The sequence below is a fragment of the Cyprinus carpio genome, chromosome A14, assembly GCF_018340385.1.
Source record: "Cyprinus carpio isolate SPL01 chromosome A14, ASM1834038v1, whole genome shotgun sequence".
Classification (NCBI taxonomy): domain Eukaryota; kingdom Metazoa; phylum Chordata; class Actinopteri; order Cypriniformes; family Cyprinidae; genus Cyprinus; species Cyprinus carpio.
The window spans coordinates 2,859,233-2,879,947 of record NC_056585.1 but is presented as its reverse complement, the minus strand read 5'-3'; the positions used below and the strand labels follow the sequence as shown (position 1 = coordinate 2,879,947).

The window sequence follows — 20,715 nt, the reverse complement described above, 5'->3', positions numbered from 1 at the left end:
TTGAGGCCAACGGCAGAGAGAGGAAGGTGCTCTGTTGTCCCATAATCCAGTTAGCCATTGAGCCACCAGCCGTCTGCAGCACGATAGAGAGCAGTATCGAAAGATGGCCGAGGAGAGCAGAGGACAGAAAGGTTGGACAGCCCAGAGGGGGGTTTGGAGTACAGATCGTAGCCCCTGCTGAGAAAGACAGAGCGCAGCAGAACGGAAGAAAAAAATAAAAAATAAAGCGAGCACATTGCAGTCCCACATCAAGCAGGCACACTGGAACAAACGGCAAAAGTGAAGGTTGAATTAAAGTAGATTTATTCCTGTATACAAACAAAAATATATAATAGACATGGATTCTCATTTAATGTACAGATACACGTTTAAGAAAACAAGTCTTCCATAATCGATTTAGCCTATAATAGGATGTAATATTTTCACTTTCCACTGCAATTTATAATGGGATAAGTATATCCCAGGAGAAGTATATCCCAGCAGCACAAATGTGAACATGAAAAGGCGCCATCAGGATCCATCATAAGAGCTCCATACATGGCCTGCACACCATGACTGCTCTTCTTCACCTCATTATTCACAAACACAGCATCAGTCAAAAACACAATTAGTATACCCTAATCCCCTGCCAGGACTGCCTTTCATCCAGCCAAGGCCACAGACAAGGTATCCTGCAGAACCGCCTTGTTCCTGGAGGCCAAAGAGACAGAGAGAGTGATGGAGAATGAGAGGGATTTATGCTGCTTATGGCACTTATGCTGCACTCTGATGCCTGCTGTGATTCTCAGCAGGTTTTTCACAACAGCTTTCATTTGTGGTTTTGTAATTTAGATAGAGCTAGTCTATTCTGTGTATATTGCTGGTATTTATTTATTTATTTATTTATTTTGAACATTTTTTGAAATGTTATATCTTTATTAAATTATTTTACAATAAAGGGCCATTTTCAAAATTTCACTTCGTGAAGACATTTGCTTTTGCCCAAATACTGTCAAAATCACAAAAGCTGGGGTGGTTAACACATTGAAGGCTGGTTCAGTATGTCTCCTTGTATTTGTGATTAGAGCAAGGGGGGGAAGCCATATTTGGAGCCACAGGATCTTGTTAATTAAATTCCAACTTGGGTTTTAATTGCTCAATTGAAGTCATAATTTAGCCATAGGAATCCCTTTCACCTGTTCTCCAAGATTTGATTCTATCATGATTCTAGTTTCTTAAGCTGTCCATTCATTTCATATAGAGCAAAAAAAAAGAAAAACCCTGTTGCTATGGTACCCAACAATATAAACATTTTTTTAAACACTACAATGTTTTTTTTAGCCTCCGCTTAAAATCATACAGATATACACACACATATATATTAAAAAGAGACACAAAAATCTATGAACGTGACCAGACTAGTATGAGGAACATTTAAAAAAAAAATTAAAGAACCTATTACCATTTAAGGAATGGAAATGTTCCATGACTGTGGAAGGTTCTTTAGTGAACCATCAATGCCAATAAACAACCTTTATTTTCAAGAATGTGTGAACTATACTGTGAAGTACTCAAGCTGAAATATTGTAATTAGTGTTCTGAAAAAAAAAAAAGAGACTGCAATTGTGTATTTGTTTAAAGATTTACAATGGTCAGTCAGTTCACTTCAACATTTTTTTAAACAATATTGATTCAACAGAGGTCAGCATTACAGCACCTCACCTTTAATGCCATTAATGTAGAATAATCATAATAACTTGTCAGTTGTACCAAAAAACAACAAAACATTGATGCAAGTTACCAATGAGAAAACTGCAAAAAAAAATCTGATTTCCCTTTCAGAATAAATTCAAAAAGAATTCATAAGCTATATATATTGATATAGCATCTTTGCCAGATATACCACTTCTGGGATATGAAACACAAGACAGACGGGAAAGAGAGAGAGCCCTCAGCCTCATGTGGGAGTGTCCGCAAGCAAGAGAATAATCACAATGTAATCAAATTTCCCTGTTTGATAATGGACGGCGGGAAAACGAAGAGGAATTCCAGGCAAATTTGTGCAAATAAAAAAAGATTCCTCCTGACATGATGTGCCGGTGAGAGCCAGGATATAATGAGGTGTAATTTGTCTAAGAGCATCCTCCCCCACTTGCTTTCTTCCAGCCACTGTATTTCATGGACTGCCCATTATTCACTCTCTCCTAGTCAGTCTCCCCGCCAATGAGTTAGACTCGCCTCAAAGTACGTACAAGTTCTTTCTCTCTGTGTGTGTGTGTGTGTGTGTTTTGAACTGAGCCTCATCCATTTCAAGTGGATGTTGCAACAGAGAGCAATAGATGGAGTTGTCTGGTGAAGTATGAGTTGCACTGCTGGCGGGAATGATGATACAGTCAGAATGTGGGGGTATGTGTGTGTATGGGCTCCTCAACCGTATATATTTCTGCAACATAAGCAGCCGCACTCAGTCTCTCTGCCAGTGAGATGACTCTTCCTCTCCTGAGGGGAGAATTACCTACCACCAGCCAACGCTTCCCCCTTGACATCCCTCACAGTTCCCATAAATTATTGGAGATTTTCATATTTCAGATTTCATCTACATTCATCTAGCACAGCTGGGTGGCACTGGGCAGGGCTGATGGAGGAGGAGGAGGAGGAGGAGGGGGGAAACAGGGCGTCAGAGAGGAGAGCTGAACGTTTGGCAAGCTGGCTGTGGGGCCCCTGAGATGGCTCTAATTGAATTGCAAGGCCCTTGATTAGATTAGCCTTGCGGCAGCTTGCTGCCAATCTGAAGTATGGGTGCCTTCCATCCTACTTAACCCCTCTGGCCCACCCCACTACACATACACCCACAGTGGCCGACACGCACCGTGCCGAGCAGCAAGCCAGCCAGCCAGGCGAAGTGCTCCCTATAATTTTAGAACATTAGAGTTGGGCTCTTTTGTGATTTTTCTTTCTCTTTGTCGTTCCTTGTAAAAGAGGCGATCTTTTACCGCCAAGGTCCTACTACTGGAACCCCCCACCCCATGCGAGAATCACTTCTGCTGGCCCTAAATTAATCCAGTTACTCTGAGTTGTTTATTTTTAAGTTAGGTGTGTGTATGTAGGTGTGTGTGTGTGTGTGTGTGTGTGTGTGTGTGTGTGTGTGTGTGTGTGTGTGTGTGTGTGTGTGTGTTTATTTAACAGGGACAATGCAGAATAACATTACAGATGTCCCTTTAACTGAAAATGTGGATTGAGCAAATTTAGTTTTCTCCTAGGCACTATGCAGTTCTGTGTAGTTGCACCTCTTGTAGTGATGCTTCTACTGCTCTGTTTTACTGTTAATTGGCATATGATATCTGGAGCAAGCTTACTGACACATTTAAAAACCATTTTAATAAGAAACAGATTTATAAAATTGTCAAAACTAAGCAAACTGTATTTTTATATAATGTTACAATGATGCCATCTGATTGATTTCTTGTCTAAAATTTTTAAGGTTTGTTTATATTGGATTTGATACTCAACTGAGAGACCTGATTCCAAACAATCACACAATAAGACATATGTGAGAAGGCTTTGCATGCATGTATAACTTAGCTGCTTTAACTTTTTCTATTGCCTTTTGGTAAATCATAATTGTAAAACTGGCATTTAGTTTCCTAACATTTAGTTTATAACAATTTGCTAAGTCATAAATGTATGAGGAAAAAACAGACCCTTGAGGGAGACCCATCTCATTATTTTGTAAGATGATATTGAGTTATTTACTGTATGTTAAAACACTAATCTCAATATTCCAAATATGTTCTAAACCAGTTAATTGCCTGGTGGGGAAAACTAAACTTATTCATTTTATGTATAAGTATTTCATGATTTACAGTGTCAAATGCCTTTTTGAGGTCCAAAAATATAGTGCCTACCACATTACTACTAAAGTTCCCTTAATAAATTCTGTGAAATAACAGTTTGTCATTTCTGTTGAATACTTGGGTCTAAATCCAAACTGATTAGGGTGAAGTAGAACATATTTAGTTGATAGTTGATAAGTTGTTCTGCTACCAACTTTCCAGGATTTTGATTACAGGGAGTATAGCAATTGGTCTGTAATTCTGAACCTTATATATATATTCTGTAGTGGATCATATGTTTTTGTATATGTATTTTTTTCTGTAGGGGATCATATATTTTTATATAACAAAATACTAACTGCTCCCTGTCAGAGTGTGTCCTAAAATATGACAATATACCTCTGTACTACTATGACTGAGCTATATTCTTCTGGTCTCTCTCTACGTGCTCGCCTATTTATAACTTCATCTCATGGCCTCGCTGTCTTCACCTTCCTTTTGGCCCAGCATTGCTTCCCTCACGCCACACTGGTGCCCTTAGTGGATGGATAAGGTAGATGAATATGCGCTGTTGTACAGCAAAGAGAAATCATGTTGTGATGCAATTATCATCTATTGTACCCTGTAATTCTATCAGGTCTCTGTTTAACAATAATCTCATGTAGAATGTCTGGGGCCAGGTCTCTTCTCTCTCTATTGTTCTCTACTCCACTGAAAAGCCCAATCCAATTGGAGGCTGCGCTATTGGATTTTTCTCTGTAGAATAAACTGGAATCATATTTTTGCAGGAAATTATCAATACATCTTTCCCAGGGAACTCAAAAAGACACATATATGAAGCGAAGCTGGTGCGGAGGAGGATGAAGAGATGATCGAAAGGGACAGAGGTTGAAGGGAATCATGGGAATGGCTGGTGTCTGAGGAGACTGTTTCAGTAGATATGTTTGCAGAACAGGAGCAGCTGATATTTTAAGAAGAAAAAAAAAGAAAAGAAAATAGAGACAAATAGAGGGATGAACATTGTCATGAGAGGCCAATTTCTTTCCCGCCAAAATGTTAAAAAAAGCAACTGTGATTACCATTGCACGCCTTTGAAAATATTAAGCATATATTAGGCAGGTCACACTAATGTTGTGATGACAGTAACATGTTCCTCTGAATGCAAAAAAAAAAAAAAGATCGTTGACAAGCTGTTTTGGTACTTAGTAGAAGTAGAAGAACAACAATTATGTGACAGCTAGATACTTACATATACTGTTACTGTTTACATATATTCAAACCTGGAAAGTTTAATTTCATGGAAATAAACAAACTATAATATCTTGTAATGCTAATATGTGTAATAAAAGAGAAAAATGCAAAACTGAAGCATTTTTATTAGTGATCTCAGACTTTTTCTGTTATGTCCATCAGGGAGGGCACTCTTCTGTCCCCTCACCTGTTCAGAAGAGAGTGTCTGTCTCTTCCTGGTCTTTTGCCACTTCAGACAGACCCGGAGTCATCCATCCATCATGCCATGTTCCCCTCTCCCCACTCTCTCACTTTTCATAATTATTAAATTACGCTCTGTGGCTCGCATTAAAAGAGGGACATTTTCTTCTTAACCACCTGCTCTTCCCCCACCACCATGTGTTTTACACCATCAATCTCTTAGTGTTACCGGACCCCTAAAAGCTTTCTGAATCCTCTGTAATGGGGAGGCAATGTGGGGTCAGTATCAGAGGGGAAGGGGGTTCTGGTCATTTTGTGTGTGTGTGTGTGTGTGTGTGTGTGTGTGTGTGTGTGTGTGTGTGTGTGTGTGTGTGTGTGTGTATTGTGATGCCTCAGCACTAGTAGCCTTATGGTGGTGTGTGCATGTTTGGGGGTGGGGGGGGGGTATGTTGGTCATTTTGTCTGTGTGAGGTATTGTTTAGGATTGCTGGTAACACCAGGTCACTAACTGTGACCCCACAAAAGACAAACGAAGGGGTGCGGTAAGAAAACACAAACCCACCCAGTGGGTCAGTCAGTATTCTGCCCCAGAGGGTTGTGTGCTGGGGCAAAATGGGGCAAGACATTGACCCACAGTCATCTATCTATTTTTATTTTTTTTATTTTTATATATATATTTATAATTTATTTGTTTGTTATTTTGTTTAATAAATATTTTACTGTTATGAATAAAATGTTTTGTATATTGTTTTTTTATGTTTATCTATTTGTCTGTTTATTTGAATCAAACCACCATCTAACTATGTATATATCATGTCTCAATATTGATCAATTCATGTATCAGTGTATGCAGGTAAATGCTGCAAACATTTAAATTTCAGTCGTAAATGAATATATCAGGTTCAATATATTCAGCTCAACTGACAGAAAGTGTGGCATAATGTTTATTATCACAGAAAAAATATTTTAATTTATCCCTCATATTCTTTAAAAAAGGCACTTAAGCTAAAAGTTACAGTTAAAGTTACAAACATTAAAATACTTAGTATTTCAATAGCATGTAGCATGATGTAAACTGTGCATTTTAACATGATTTTAAATTATTATTTTATACAACAAAGTTTATACAACAAAGCTGTAAACTTATAATTTTACACATAAAAGGTGGTATACCTTCTTAATATGTATATATTTATATATATATATATTTGTTCACAAACACTGTCAACTGAATTTTATTATTTAATTATTAATTTATAATAATTTTATTCTTTTAAATTTGTGAATTTAAGAAGTATACATATATACATTTAAACTGTCTGTTTGAGTATGTATTCTTGAATTTACAGATTTTCTGCTTGACTAGTCTAGTATTTGTGAACATATAGTAGCATGGATCTGTTTATGCGCATGTGCATATGAATGTGTGTTTGTGTGTGGTGTAATCACTGGGTCAGCACAGATGAAAGACTCTGTGCAGAGAGGTGGTGCTGATCGTTCAGTTCCCAGCATGCCTCTTATTACCTAATGGTCATAAAGCCACTCATATTATTCATCTCTGACAGCCAGCCTGCTCTGCATAACCTAAACAAATCCTTCGCACTCAAACGCACACTTACATGCACACATAAACTATCATGTGTTCAAACAAACAAACATTAACAAATGCAATATGCACACACAGTTAACAACACAACTAGTTTAAACAAATGTAGCCACATACATATACAATATACTCAATGTGCAGCTACAGTTTGTAAAAAACTGAGGCAGACGCACACAATCACAAATTACCATAAGCTATATACTAAACCACATTACAAACATACAAGACAAACAGTCACGCACACACAAGGACTCACTCCCAGACAATACAAAATTGCACAAGCTGTATGAGAGATGAACAACCTTAATAACACCTTAAACTTTTCTCCCTTCCTCTCCCTCCTCCCCTGCTTGCCTTCACTTCCCCCTTTAACGTGCAGTAATATGATTAGTGTGCAGCTAATGGCCTCTCCTTCTGGTGCTTGGAGACATTCTGCCCAGACCTTGGAAGGCACACCAGGCCTTCTGCAAAGAGGCTGCATCTGCAGAGAAAAAGAGAGAGAGAGAGAGAGAGAGAGAAGCAACCCCTCCTCCCCCAGAGCAAATCTATAGGGAGAGAAGGCAGAGACAGGTGCATTTCTGCACAAATCGAGTTAGCCAAGACATGCCACATCCAATTGGACTAAATTGATGTGAGAGTTTGTGATGTCTGCCGTGGGTACTACAGCAAAGGTCAGTGTGCCGAGACAATGACATCAATCTGCCCTGCACGTGGCTAAGAAAAACTCTCTTCCCTTCTTTTCCACCCAATTCCAAAAAAAAAAAAAAAAGAAGACTTTAATATAAAACGATGGGTAATAAAATGAGAACTGAAGTCATTTGTTTTATTAATGGGTACATTTTTTTTTTTTTACAACTAGGAACAAAGCCATTACTTGATTAATGACAGATGTGTCAAATGCAAAAATACTTCTCTGTAGGACAGCAATCCATAAACTGTCATATAATCAATTAACATACATCTGTGTGGCAAACCAGCCTTAATCAAAACCTAAGAATACATTCAAAACATGAAATCCACAGTCAGAATAAAGTTTCTCTGTCTTACCAGAGAGAAACTAAGAGGAATGAGTATGGCACAGATTTCACTTTCTATAACTCTTTCATTTTAGCCAAGGTCTGAAAATAGATATTTCTGGCTATTGCTTCCAACCTACCTATATTCAGACAACCACTTTCTTTTATCACATTAGCGTTATTGCCACTTTCGGGTGTTGTTCTGACTCTGCAGCTCAATATCTTACCTCAGGCCTCTAACTTCTGTTTCCATGATATGAGTCTGGCCTGAAAACTGTTATTTAGTATTGAAAATCATACTAGATTTAAATATGCACTCTATGAATTTGTTAACTATTGAGTCAGTGGTCTTATGGAAGGAGGAATTATCATGTTACAACATACTAGGCATATGCATCCATATGTTCCAATAATTATGATATCTTTCAAAAAGGGTTATTATTTTATTTTATGTTTTTAATATTATTATTATTATTATTATTGTGATTACAAGTATTAATCGCATCCATGTTATTTCAAAATCAAAGACAAACAAATAATTCAGCATAACTAGTAATAAACAATGTTAATAAAGCTTTAATATTAATAGCAAACTAAAGATAACATTTAGTAAATAATAATCCCAGCCCACTTTCAAATAAAATTGAAGTTACTTTTCTTTAGGATATAGACCTAGGTCAACAAGTAAAACATTTGACAACTTGTACACCTCATGCACAATCATGTCATATAAACAGACCATAGTTGCACAGAATTATTAAGGACATTTGCCTAATAGCTTTATCTCCTGAATACTGTTATAGTTTTTGTTGTTGTTGTTTAAAGACGTGTATGTCTTAAAAAAAATAATAAAGCTATTAATGAGGAGAATAAAATCACACGGTGCAACAGCAGGTGGAGGGAATACAATAGTAATTCATCAGCTCTCCAGGCAGAACCATTCCATTAAACCACATTAAATACGTTTGGGTTGATTTAACCGTCAACTCCCAGAACATTTTCTCAGCTCATACTATTCATTTTCATTTATAATCTTTCCTGGTCAAAAAAGAAGACTGACCGCGCGATTTATCATCACCACCAGCTCGGGTTCATCATATTTTAAAGTGATGCCGATGAGACACAAGGTGGGGATTTAAAAAGCAGGGCACCTCAGAAAATTAGAAGAAAAGATCAAGAGCTAAGTGAGAGGATATCGTTCACTTATTTTCAAGCATTCACTTGTGGACTCTTGCATCAGTAATGTATGGAGATTGTGGCGTAATGCAATAACGATTTTTATAAAAGAGGAACAAGAGAGCGGAAAAAAAGAAGAAAGCTATCCAGGCCTACCAGACCGTGAGATTAAATGTTCATGATCGCTAGTTTTGTAACCCCTAATATCCGTAATTTTCATCCATCAAAAACATTTATTTCATTGCAAGACAAATGCAAAACTCAATAAATCATGTGATCTCTGTAAAAAAAGGTTTTTTTTTTTATATTTTTTTTTATTGTTTTTTTTTTGTAGGCTATAAAGAATGCCGGTCATTGTTTTATTGTTATAATAGAAGTACATCAAGAACATTTGATATATATATATATATATATATATATATATATATATATATATATATATATATATATATATATATATATATATTTTTTTTTTTTTTTTTTTTTTTTTAATAGGCTATTGAAATTTTTATACACACCAGGAGAAATGTACATAGACTTATGTTGTATTGGTAATTGAAAATGTTGCCTATAAAGATCTTCGATAACACAGAAAAGGCTAGGGAGAGAGAAAAGGGAAATGTAGCATTTGATAATAGATTGGTTTGTTTGGCCTACAGTGATTGAGATTCAATTTGAAGGCCAGCAAGGAGACCCAGAGAGACCAGAAGGGATAAAAAAAATGAAACAAAAAAAAAAACATAAAAAACGTTAAAAAAAAAAAAAAAAAAACACTCAATCATTCTTGATGTGCTGCTGTCTCCCTTTTAACGTAGCTGGTCATTAATCGCTTAATTCCAGTAAACCTTCGTCCATACAATAGTCCGCTGTCTTCCGCTAATGCATGTGTGATTAAGCATTTATCTCAGCACACGGGCGATATTAAGCCAGCAGGTCCTACAGAGACCCAAATGCCTTCGGGGGGCCGACCAGCCTGCTTGTGTAGCCTAGTGGAGACGGGCTCTGCCTAATGACAGTGACCCGAGCTTCATCGGCCATTCTATTCAACTATTATAACGGCCTGCCGGCTGATTTATGAGATCGGGGCTAATAATTGTCAATTGCTTAACGTGAACACCAATCCCAGTGTGTTAAATAAAATATGCCCCCACTCATTCGTTTGGCTTCGTTTGTACGAATGACCTTGCCGGCCTACTTAAGCCATGTAAAGATAAACAGCTATGGTTCGTAAACTTTGATAGACAACTTAAAAGAGTCACCTAAGCTGAACAGAATACTTAGATTTATGCATCTTCATTAAAACAGCAATAAAGTCTGTTAAAAGTGGTTATCTTTTCGCATTCAACTTTCAGCATAATAAGAACGTGAAACACCAAATGCTAAATGCATGACAAAAAAAAATAATAATAATAAAAAATACAACAATAACGGTATCGCACTATGCCCAATACCATATTTTTATTAGGAGAGCATTTTGAGAGTCAATGCCTTCCTTTCCGCCAGACAGTGCTAGATTTGGTGGAATCTAATGAGGGTCACTGTTAAACCAGCGTTACACAGCACGGGATGAAACGATGACAGGTGACTCCGATAAGAATTTAATTCCATCTAATTTTAGACAATTTTATTAATCAAATTCTTAAACACTGGCAAGAGATTAAATAATCACATCTTTTCAAAATCTTATTTGGGTCCGGTCGATGGCATTTCTTCTCCCGTTAATGTCGACTTAGAGGTTGAAGTAATTTCGTAATTGATTCCGAGCACAGGATCTCGGCGGGGCCAGAGCCGCGTTAGAGGGTAATATGTTTGCTAATACTGTCCCCGCAGAATAAGATTTTTATGCTAATCCGCTCCTCTGAAGGCCAGACATCATCGTGGTCACTTGGAAAGGCCGTGAGCTGAGTGGCCATAAGAAAAGGATAAGGGATTCGCCATCTCGGGTACACAGCCTATGGACCACCGTTCACGTCACCTATAACGTAGGGGTTTGGCCTACAGATCTGTAGCTAATTGTAAATGTAATTTATTGTTTTAAAAAGTCAGCGTCACCGTCACCGTTCTTAGAATTAGCAAAATAGTTTGGGAAGATATATATTTTTTATGTATTTTATTGTTTTCGTATTTATATTACTATTCTAGATTGTTCCAATAAAAAGGTTACTCAACATTTATCTGTCATTTATGAGAAGCTTGATTTAATGTGAAATTGTGCACGTGAACAATAAACATGATGCATAGCTATTCAGCAAATGCATCCCACCAGGTTGGCATACCAGTGGGATAATTTATTCTATTTTAGGGGAAATAATAATGATAACTAAATTTTACAGGTGTGTCAGTATACAGTTTATTTGTAAATGACTTTTTAAAAAATAAATAAATAATAGTTTATTAAATTGCCAGTTTTGTATTGTTGCCGGGTCAGTGATCAACCATTACTTCAAACCACAGGTTTTAAGCAATGCCTGAGCAATGTCGGAATTTAAATCTAAATATAAATAAGTAAATCGCTTCTCCTAAAATCAATTTTATCGAAAATAAACCAAGATTTATTAACAGAAAATAAATCCAAATTCATTAATTTAAAAAAAGTAATACTGAAATTAAACCCTCAGATTAATCAAAAACAGCACATCACAGCACAACAAAATCTTTGATTCCACACACAGAACCATATTAATTTATCATCTGATAATTTGAGGATTTCCTCAGCATTAAAGTGAGACGTTATGTTCGATCTGACAGCAGTCCCACGGGGACTCCCACCCCCCTGGCCTCCCTACTTATTCACTTCTTCTTTTTTTTGGGGGGGGGGGGGGGGTCGTCTTATCCATCCACATACAAAGGCATTTTGTTTTTTTCTTTTGCCCTCCTGCCGACCCGCATTCCACCAACACATTGCAACACAGAGCAGGCGTGCAGAAAATGAAGAAGTGTCTGCCGAGCTTTCTGAATTTACACTCCTATTGTCAGCCACTTTGAAACCAAAGATTTAGGATCTTGTGAGACCCGTAGTTATTTGATTTATTTAAGTGAAGCCATATGGACGCTGTTATTTATAAGTCATTAAATCACAAATAACGTTTAAGGTTATTGAACCATTATTATTATCGCACTGTTAATCACTGATGACATTCAGTTTTACGGTTTGTTGTTAGAATAGGGATTAATTTAGAATGCTTCGTGCTATTGACCTATTAACGATAGTATGCCTGTGCAAACTGATTTAACTGATTTATCACAGATTATAGCTAAGTGGATCTAAATACAACCTTTACAATAACTTGTGCGTCTGTTTGCGCGCGAGCCTGTAAACTCGTGTGCTTGTTTTCTTTAAGCTTGGAGGTGGACAGGTCGCTCATTCAAACAGTAATATCAAAGGTTTAACGTTGACATTTTAGTCCGCCCAGCAGATCGCAGAACCAGTTGATAGTATGAAAGGAGATGTTGAAAGTATAAAAGATGGGCGTTTCTGTAGCTGGTGGACCACAGATCATGAGAATAAAGAGCTGTTTGAATAGGGGTAACGGATGGTAAAAGCTATAATTGTATTTGCCTCGGCAAAATATCAGAAAGGAATTTTCTCGGCCCTTTATATGTTATTAGATTAATTCCTCGCGAAGCCCTCTTTTTACTTTCTAGGCGCGTGGAGGGAGGACGGTGGACCAGTTGGTCTTTGGTTTCAGTAATCAAATTAACCATTTGCTGCATCTTTTAGTCACAACTCGCGCGTAGAAATAAAAAATAACATAATAGGGGCCGGGTTGTATCAAGAATGACTGAACTTTTAAATCGTCATTTATCTTTCTCACAAAAAAAGACGAAGCTGACTGAAAGGGAAAAAAAGAAAATTTAAACTGTGCAGAAATAGTGAAAAATCGAACTCGAAACGCTTGATGCTTTCATTCGAGTGACTATGATTAAACTAACTATGATTAAACTATTTTAATCATAGTTTTTTTTTCTCTGTTGCTTATTGCATCCAGAATGTGTTTTTTCTCGTCTCCTTTAATTTTTTTACGTATTTATTTGTTTATTTATTTAAACGGCACATATGAAGTATTATTGTACATTTATATTTAAGTTTAAGTACTAAAGTACTAAGTACTGTTTTGAACGTTTATAGGTTTGCTATTTGTTTTTGCTTATGCTTTACATACGATCAATAACAAAGGCCGGCTTTAATATTTTTCCGGTGAGAAACACGTGAGAATTCATCTATGGCTGGTAAATTTGTCGGGTTTAAGCGCTTTTCTTTCAATCTTTCGTGTATTTCACATAAATATATACAAAGCCTGTTATATAACTTGTAATCAAAAAATGTTGGATAGCCTCAGCTAATAATTCCGAGCTGTTTTCAAATAATATAGTTTGATAATAACAATTAATTTCTACATTAGGAAGTCTACATTACGCATGACTTAAATGTATTGTGCTATCCCCAAGACTGGGTGCTTCTTGTTACCATTACAAAATTATGTTGTGAGGCAATTTTGGAAGATAAGAGGTTTGAGGATTAAGGTTTTTTTTGTTGTTGTTGTTGTTGTTATTTTTTTGTTTTTGTTTTTTTGTTTTTCTCGAATTTACTACCCTTATAAAAACGTTACTTGGCCTTAAACAATAATAACGACAATAAAATAAATAAAATAGACAACATAATTGCACAACTTGATCAGTTTAACTTTCATTATTTGTGCATGCGGTAGGTATACATTTTACCTAAAGCCGTGTTTGTTAAAGTATATGGTCAAATATCCTATAGTTTAACATCCATACTTTTCAGTTGTCCATTGCTCGAATAACGATGATGATTTACTGATTGACGATTATAATAATTATTATTATCAAGCTATAACGCGTCACGAATATTTGCATTCCACACTCATTTCCGGCTGCATTCTTCAGAATGACTTAGCTTGTATACCTATGTATCCTCCTAAATTAAGCATGTAAATTTTATGATAACCACAATGGTCTCTTTAGCTCCTGAAAACCAGGGAGTGCCAAAGCAGTGCCGTGCAAAAGAAAAGAGAAAGGGAGAGAGGAAAAAAGTAAATGAGACGGGGAAATACTATCGAAAAATCTGCCCAAGGTACACCACCGGTTTAAAGGCTTAAAAGCTTAGGGAAAATTGGATCAGGGAGAATCGTCACCCAGCTTTCATTATTTCCAAGTGGTGAGATTGAATTAAAGGGCAAGATGGCGGTTTGAGCGAGAGGGCTATACGTGGTGGAGGGGGCTAGCGAGTAATGGTGGGGTATTAAATTCTAATTAGAGATGCAGGGGATCAATGATAGGGAGGTTGGACAGCCCGATCCCCCAGTGCCAGCCCAATAGACTGATGAGTTATTGTCATGTAAAAAAGCGCTAGCAATAAGACCCAAACGCCGTGCTATTGTCCAAGCGGAAAGAGCCAAGTTTATTATGAGGACTATATGCTCTAGAGACCTGGGGCTAGGCGGCTCCTTGGGAGGCTTTTCATAAAACAAGGCTCAGCTTCTATAAAGGAGGGCAGTTTTTGAGCAGGCGCCGAGCAGTGCACATCTACCGACGGCACGAGCCTCCTTCAAACCAGTAAAAATTCAGCCGTCACAAGCTCCCCAACTTCGTCCGCGTTTTGGCTTGCTTCCTTCATGTGCTCCTCACCAATTTAATCCAATTTGAATTTGACGTTTGTGTGTATTTTTTCCTTGGGAGTGCAGCTTTCCTTCTGCACTGAGCCTTTTCAATGTATAAAATGGAGTATTCTTACCTCAATTCCTCTGCCTACGAGTCCTGTATGGCCGGGATGGACACTTCGAGCCTGGCGTCAGCTTATGCGGACTTCAGCTCTTGCAGTCAAGCCAGTGGCTTTCAGTACAATCCCATCAGGACGACGTTTGGGGCCACCTCCGGGTGCCCGTCGCTTACACCGGGTTCCTGTAGTCTGGGCACCCTGCGGGACCACCAGAGCAGTCCGTACGCTGCAGGTAAGCCCAGAGTCACCTTTAGTTCGCCAGCTGAGAGGCACAAGAAGCATGGCCCCAGTATATAGGACGCCTTGATTGCTTTCGAAAATGGAAATGTGTTTAGTATTTACCAAACGAAATTTGCTTACACAAATGAAAGAATTTATCACGTTAGAAGCGATTGCAGGCAAGAGGTAATTCAGTTACGGGGTTACACTATCCCAGTCACACCCTAACCGCCAACAAAATTATCTTAAGCTGCCAAAATGATAGGCATAATTTATTTAGTTTGCGATGAGACATAAACCTTCGAAAATAATGAAATAACCAGGAACTTAAGCTCATTATTGGCACTGAATTGAAGTTGCAGTAGCAACAATAGAAGAGATAGAAGAATTTATGACAAGTTTCCAATCCAGTCTCCAATAACATTTAATTAACAGCATTTCACAGATAGCAGGATTACAGCTGACTCGAGATTTTCTTAACCTTATTTTTTAACACTATTTTATCTTATCTTAAACAAGTTATGATGCAAGTAACCACTGCACACGCTTAGTTTAGAAACTTTATTTGAATTATTTCATTTTCATTTCTTGATATGTGAATCAACAAGTTGCATGTTTTACTTCAAAAGATTCAAGGGACATTTAAGAACATTTTCTTACAGTTATACTTACAAAAGCATCTGACTTATGCATTTGAACAGTCCCCTACAAGCTGTTTACCGACCACGGAGGATTGAACGAGAAGCGGAAGCAGAGACGCATTCGGACAACTTTTACCAGTGCGCAGCTCAAAGAGCTGGAGCGCGTGTTCGCTGAGACTCACTACCCAGACATTTACACACGAGAGGAGCTCGCGCTAAAGATCGATCTCACCGAGGCTAGAGTGCAGGTGGGATATCCTCCACTGACTTGTTAATTTTTTTAATTTACAACAGAAAACATAAAAAAGTGAATTCGGTCAATATAATATTACACGACAAGAGCAATTACGTTTTATATTTTATGTTTATTTTATTTAATTTTTCTGTATTAAGAGCTGTGTAGCACTTCATATTTCCTATGCTATACATTACAAAATGTAAATACTGTTGTGCATTAGTAATAATAATATTAACTTTTCTTTATTTATATAATGAAAATTCATACTAAATAATTACATAGATTGTATTACTCAGTAATGCAAGTACAATGAAAGACGAACAATGTAATATAAAATACGTTTGACGTTGTGATGTGCATTTTCTACAGGTGTGGTTCCAGAACAGGCGCGCCAAATTTCGCAAACAAGAACGTGCAGCCGCCGCCGCAGCTGCTGCAGCAAAGAACGGGTCTGGGAAGAAATCTGACTCGCGAGAGGAGGACAGCAAAGAGGCAAAGGCAACCGATCCTGACAGCACTGGCGGGCCTGGGCCTAACCCAAACCCGACCTCCAACTGTGGTGGACCAAGTCCCACTGGCGGACAGGTCAGCGCCACAGGGAACGGCTCGGTTGAACAGGTGAAGACGTCAGTGGCTGGAATGGGAGGCACTGCGCCGAGTCAAGGTTGGGCTTCAGCTCCGGGCACCATCACCTCCATTCCGGACTCTCTGGGCGGACCGTTCGCTAGTGTTCTGTCCTCATTACAAAGACAGAACGGAGCCAAAGCCACTTTAGTAAAGACCAGCATGTTCTGAGTTATTGCTTGATGCAGAAAAGAAACGACTGCGAGATTCAACAAACAAACAAGTAAGCGTTTATTCTAGTCACTGACAACTGATAAGTGGAAAAAGGAGAATGCCGAAAGGAGAGAGCAATGTATCTCTACCCACTGGTGTAGAAAGAAGAGACCACCTCTGGTCCTCATTCGACTACTTTCGATGCCATTGGTCTACACCAGAAGCTGGATAATAATAGCCTACCATACACATTATGTTTTGGCTGTGGTCGTCGACATAATTTCTGACGAATTTAAGTGAACTAACCAATAGACTGAGATGCGCGCTCCTGCTGCAATGAAAACACACCAAGGACTCATGAATACGATGTCATTAGTCAGTGTCATTAAACATGTCATTATATCTTTGCGCCGCAATTTTTTGTTTACATTGACTATAAACATACCAATAGCTTGAGTTACACGTCTGTATTACAAAATACAGACAAATGTGGCACTCTGTTATATATTTTTACCTATAAATTTACCAAGCCTTAGAGCCAGGGGATCTACCAACATTTATCTACATATTTACTATTAATCTAAGGCAAAATGTTCTTCAAAATGGCACAAGTACATACTTCATTGCTGACAGGAATACGTAAACGTTTTGTGTGTCTTTCTACAGCTGTGTTTTTGTGGCTCAAATTGTATAGTGTTAAAACGTATTGACGTCCTAGATAAACATAGACCACATCCCCCTTGTAGTTCACTGAGTCTTTATAATGTTTTTCAAGTTACAACTGGCGCATTCTTTGGAGGAAAAAGGGAATGGATGCAAAACATTGTATTTATTTTCTATATTATTTGCATGTTGTCTTCTCCGTCCAATTTTATAATGATTTCACCTATTTTGTGAGCATAATGTAACACGTTTTTGTCCAGGATTTGAGAATTATTTATATGTAGGTAATGGATGCTTATATTTAAGAAGGAAATATTTCTACATGTGCACATAGTTTTTCAGGTGTACCATTGACATGGCTGTTGATGATAAAAACGATTATGATGCTAAAAATAATATTGTCCCGTTTCCTCTTTAAAGGTTCCACTTAATTTACATGAAACATTGCTAAAACACCTTCTGAATATTCATTCAAAATTCAAGATTTCATTCAAAAGATCTTTAGTTGTATTCTTCTTTCGGCCGAGAGGGCATATATCCTGTTCAGCACCTTGGACAGCCGCACAAGGCACCGGGCTGCTAAAACCGATTCCAGTAAATTATGCTGTAACGACACTGAAATATATAGACACTAGTGTTATTTCTGTTATAAACACACAGATATACAGACTAAATTTCATTAGCATTTTACGTTTTTTATATATATATTTCCCCTCCTACACACTGATTTCGCATAGCTCGCTTTCTACAATATAGACTAGTAGGCTATAGGCCTATAAGACACTTATATTGATGCTTCTGGATTGACAATAGAAACTGTTTGATTCTTATTTTAATCTTCAGAAATCAGTCAGTAGAGATATCTTACTATGCACCTTTACGGTCGTTTATTATACAGTATAGCTTAAAAAACTGCTTTAGCAGCACAATCAGTGGACCAAGTGGATTGTATGCAGATATACAAGAGTAAAACTCATTATTAAAAATAAAAAGCATATTATCTATATTAATACACATGTATCTTTTATTCTCTATAGATGTTCCGACGCAGCAAAAACTAACTGTTCGAATGTGAATAACTGAAATCTCACAATGACATGTATACTCACAATGATATGTATACTACGTATATTAAACAATAGTTTTCCAGTTTTCCAGAACGTGCAATCGCGTTCTTAAGATCATTCTTATAACATCAAAGACAATGAAGCAATACAATGAAGCAAACGTCTGTTTTACAAATCAGTATATAGATGACTAGTTATTAAGAAGAATTTAAGTGCAATAAAATAAATGATTACAGTGAGGAAGGGTTTCAGAAACAGCGATGTCCAACTTCATAAATGAAAGTAAAGAATAATAAATATTTATAACCGGATTTCACGCGACGTTGTAAGCGATTCTGCACATCGACATTACAATGACGGACATCAGCGCTATAGCGAACTAGCTATGAGCAGGCCATATTTACATATTTCTAAAACATCTGTTTAAGATCTAAGCACTTGTTACTGCCTAATACAATGTGGGCTTTCCACTGCAATGCTACAGATTGCAGAGCAGCTTCGTGTTTTTTTTTTTTTTTTTTTTCAAAAATTCATTTGTGGTTAGAGGTCACTAGGAGGTGAAAGATGTCCTTCAAGACATTCACTAATCAAGCGGTGGTGTACCCTTTACTCTCTCAAAGTGCCAACGGTGACAATTATGCTGCACACAACACAGCGGTGCAGGCGCAAGCGGCTTTGGGTGTCACAGAGGAAGTGAAGAAGAGGTCATTTTTCATACATGGCAACAAGTCCTTCAACATCTCCGCACCTCTCATTACAGTTGTCTGTACAGCACAGCGCAGTTATCATTTCTTTCTTTGTACTAACTACAGTTACGAACGATTTAATGTAATAATTCATAATTCATTTTAATGTGTTTTATTCCATCTAGCTAATTAAACAGAATTGAACAATAAATTTAACGAAATAAAATATAAAGATCCTATATTAAAATCACACTGTAAGGTACAAAAAGTGTTGGTCTAACATATAACTGTAAGTTTCGGTGTAACCGCGTCAGGGCCGAGCATAGACATTTTGAGGGGCAGTGGCCAACACCAAAAAAGGGGCACTAGTGGGGTGGGTGCTTGTTAATACAAATTATCCTGTTGTTACAAATATACAATTAACAGAGAAGACAGCACATTCTGTAGTAATTTCAGACTTTATTGTAGATGTTTTGATTAGAGTGGGCTCTCCCTCACTCTTTGAGCCTGCTTCTGCCTCACCTTTAACAGAAGTAGGGGAGAGTGAGGTAAGTTGAGCCAGTGGGTAAATTGACCCACCCCCTGCATCTTGGCAACTGTACACTTTTACTGTTGTGACCATGTGTTTTGGAATCACCCATCATTTCTGTCAGATTGTGAAAAGGAGAAACACAGTCGGGGATTGTAAGGCATCCATACTTTAAAAACAGTTTTTGGCTTGTCAAAGTTCAATTTTAGCATAACAGATGTAATGGTTGTTACATCAAAGCAAATTTATCCAGGTCTAAATTATTTATGATACATATAGGTGCTTTAACAATATATAAGACCATGCAAATCATTTAGCTAAATATTAGCCTGAACTGATAAGCAACAATATTTTTTTTTTAAAATGTGGGATATGTGGGGAAGTGTGAGCAAAATGCTGTGGGGTAAATTGAGTCAGCATTTTAACTTACCCCACCATAAGGCACTATATATATATATATATATATATAATTATTTGTAGTTTATTTGATAGGGACAGTGTACAAGTGCACCAAATCCTTCTCTGATAAGAACCAGAAAATGCTTTCCATCACATTATAATCAGATATATCTTTCTACCTGTAGTCACAAACTCTGTTTAGTCTGTTTTTAGGAAGGCTACAACTTTGGTGTTCAACATATTGTTTCAGAAATGCAAACAATTTAATATTGAAATAAAAAACTTCATTTGGTTGGTTGTATGTTGTTAAAGGTAACTTCCTGAAAATAAATATAACTGTTTGTAAAAGGAAATTATTAAATTAGTTATTATTATTATTATTATTATTATTATTATTATTATTATTATTATTATTATTATTATTTTAATTTATTTCACATGGGTTTGAATCAGATTTGGTCAGGTGGTCATTTTACACCCAGATGTTGCATCTACCCACTGACTTGACTCGGGTCAACTTACCCCAAACCTGGGGCAAACTGAGCCATGGGACTTCTTTTGAAAAAGAAGCCATATTTTTAGAACCCTTTGTCAAAGATACATTTTTATCATTTAAAATTATAGGAATATTTTCATTAGGACACAATAGGATAGGACAGGATAGATACTTTCATTGTACTTCTGTATCATTTTAACTTATCCTGAGGACCACATA

The 20,715-nt window shown here is 37.2% G+C and overlaps 1 protein-coding gene across 1 annotated transcript; it reads left to right on the top strand.

Annotated features, from left to right (window-relative positions):
- Positions 1-14,365: 14,365 nt before the first annotated feature.
- On the top strand, positions 14,366-18,815 carry LOC109054894 (paired mesoderm homeobox protein 2B-like). The gene is made up of 3 exons (XM_042769723.1): positions 14,366-15,013; positions 15,702-15,889; positions 16,249-18,815. The coding sequence occupies exons 1-3, from the start codon at positions 14,773-14,775 to the stop codon at positions 16,672-16,674; spliced, it is 855 nt and encodes a 284-aa protein (XP_042625657.1). The 5' UTR covers positions 14,366-14,772; the 3' UTR covers positions 16,675-18,815.
- The last annotated feature ends 1,900 nt before the right edge of the window (positions 18,816-20,715 follow it).

Excerpts from the sequence above, each read along its gene's own strand:
- LOC109054894 (XM_042769723.1), top strand. The coding sequence starts at position 14,773 with ATGTATAAAATGGAGTATTCTTACCTCAATTCCTCTGCCTACGAGTCC. Across the intron at positions 15,014-15,701 it reads GAGCAGTCCGTACGCTGCAG|TCCCCTACAAGCTGTTTACC; the intron begins GTAAGCCCAGAG and ends GCATTTGAACAG. Across the intron at positions 15,890-16,248 it reads TCACCGAGGCTAGAGTGCAG|GTGTGGTTCCAGAACAGGCG; the intron begins GTGGGATATCCT and ends CATTTTCTACAG.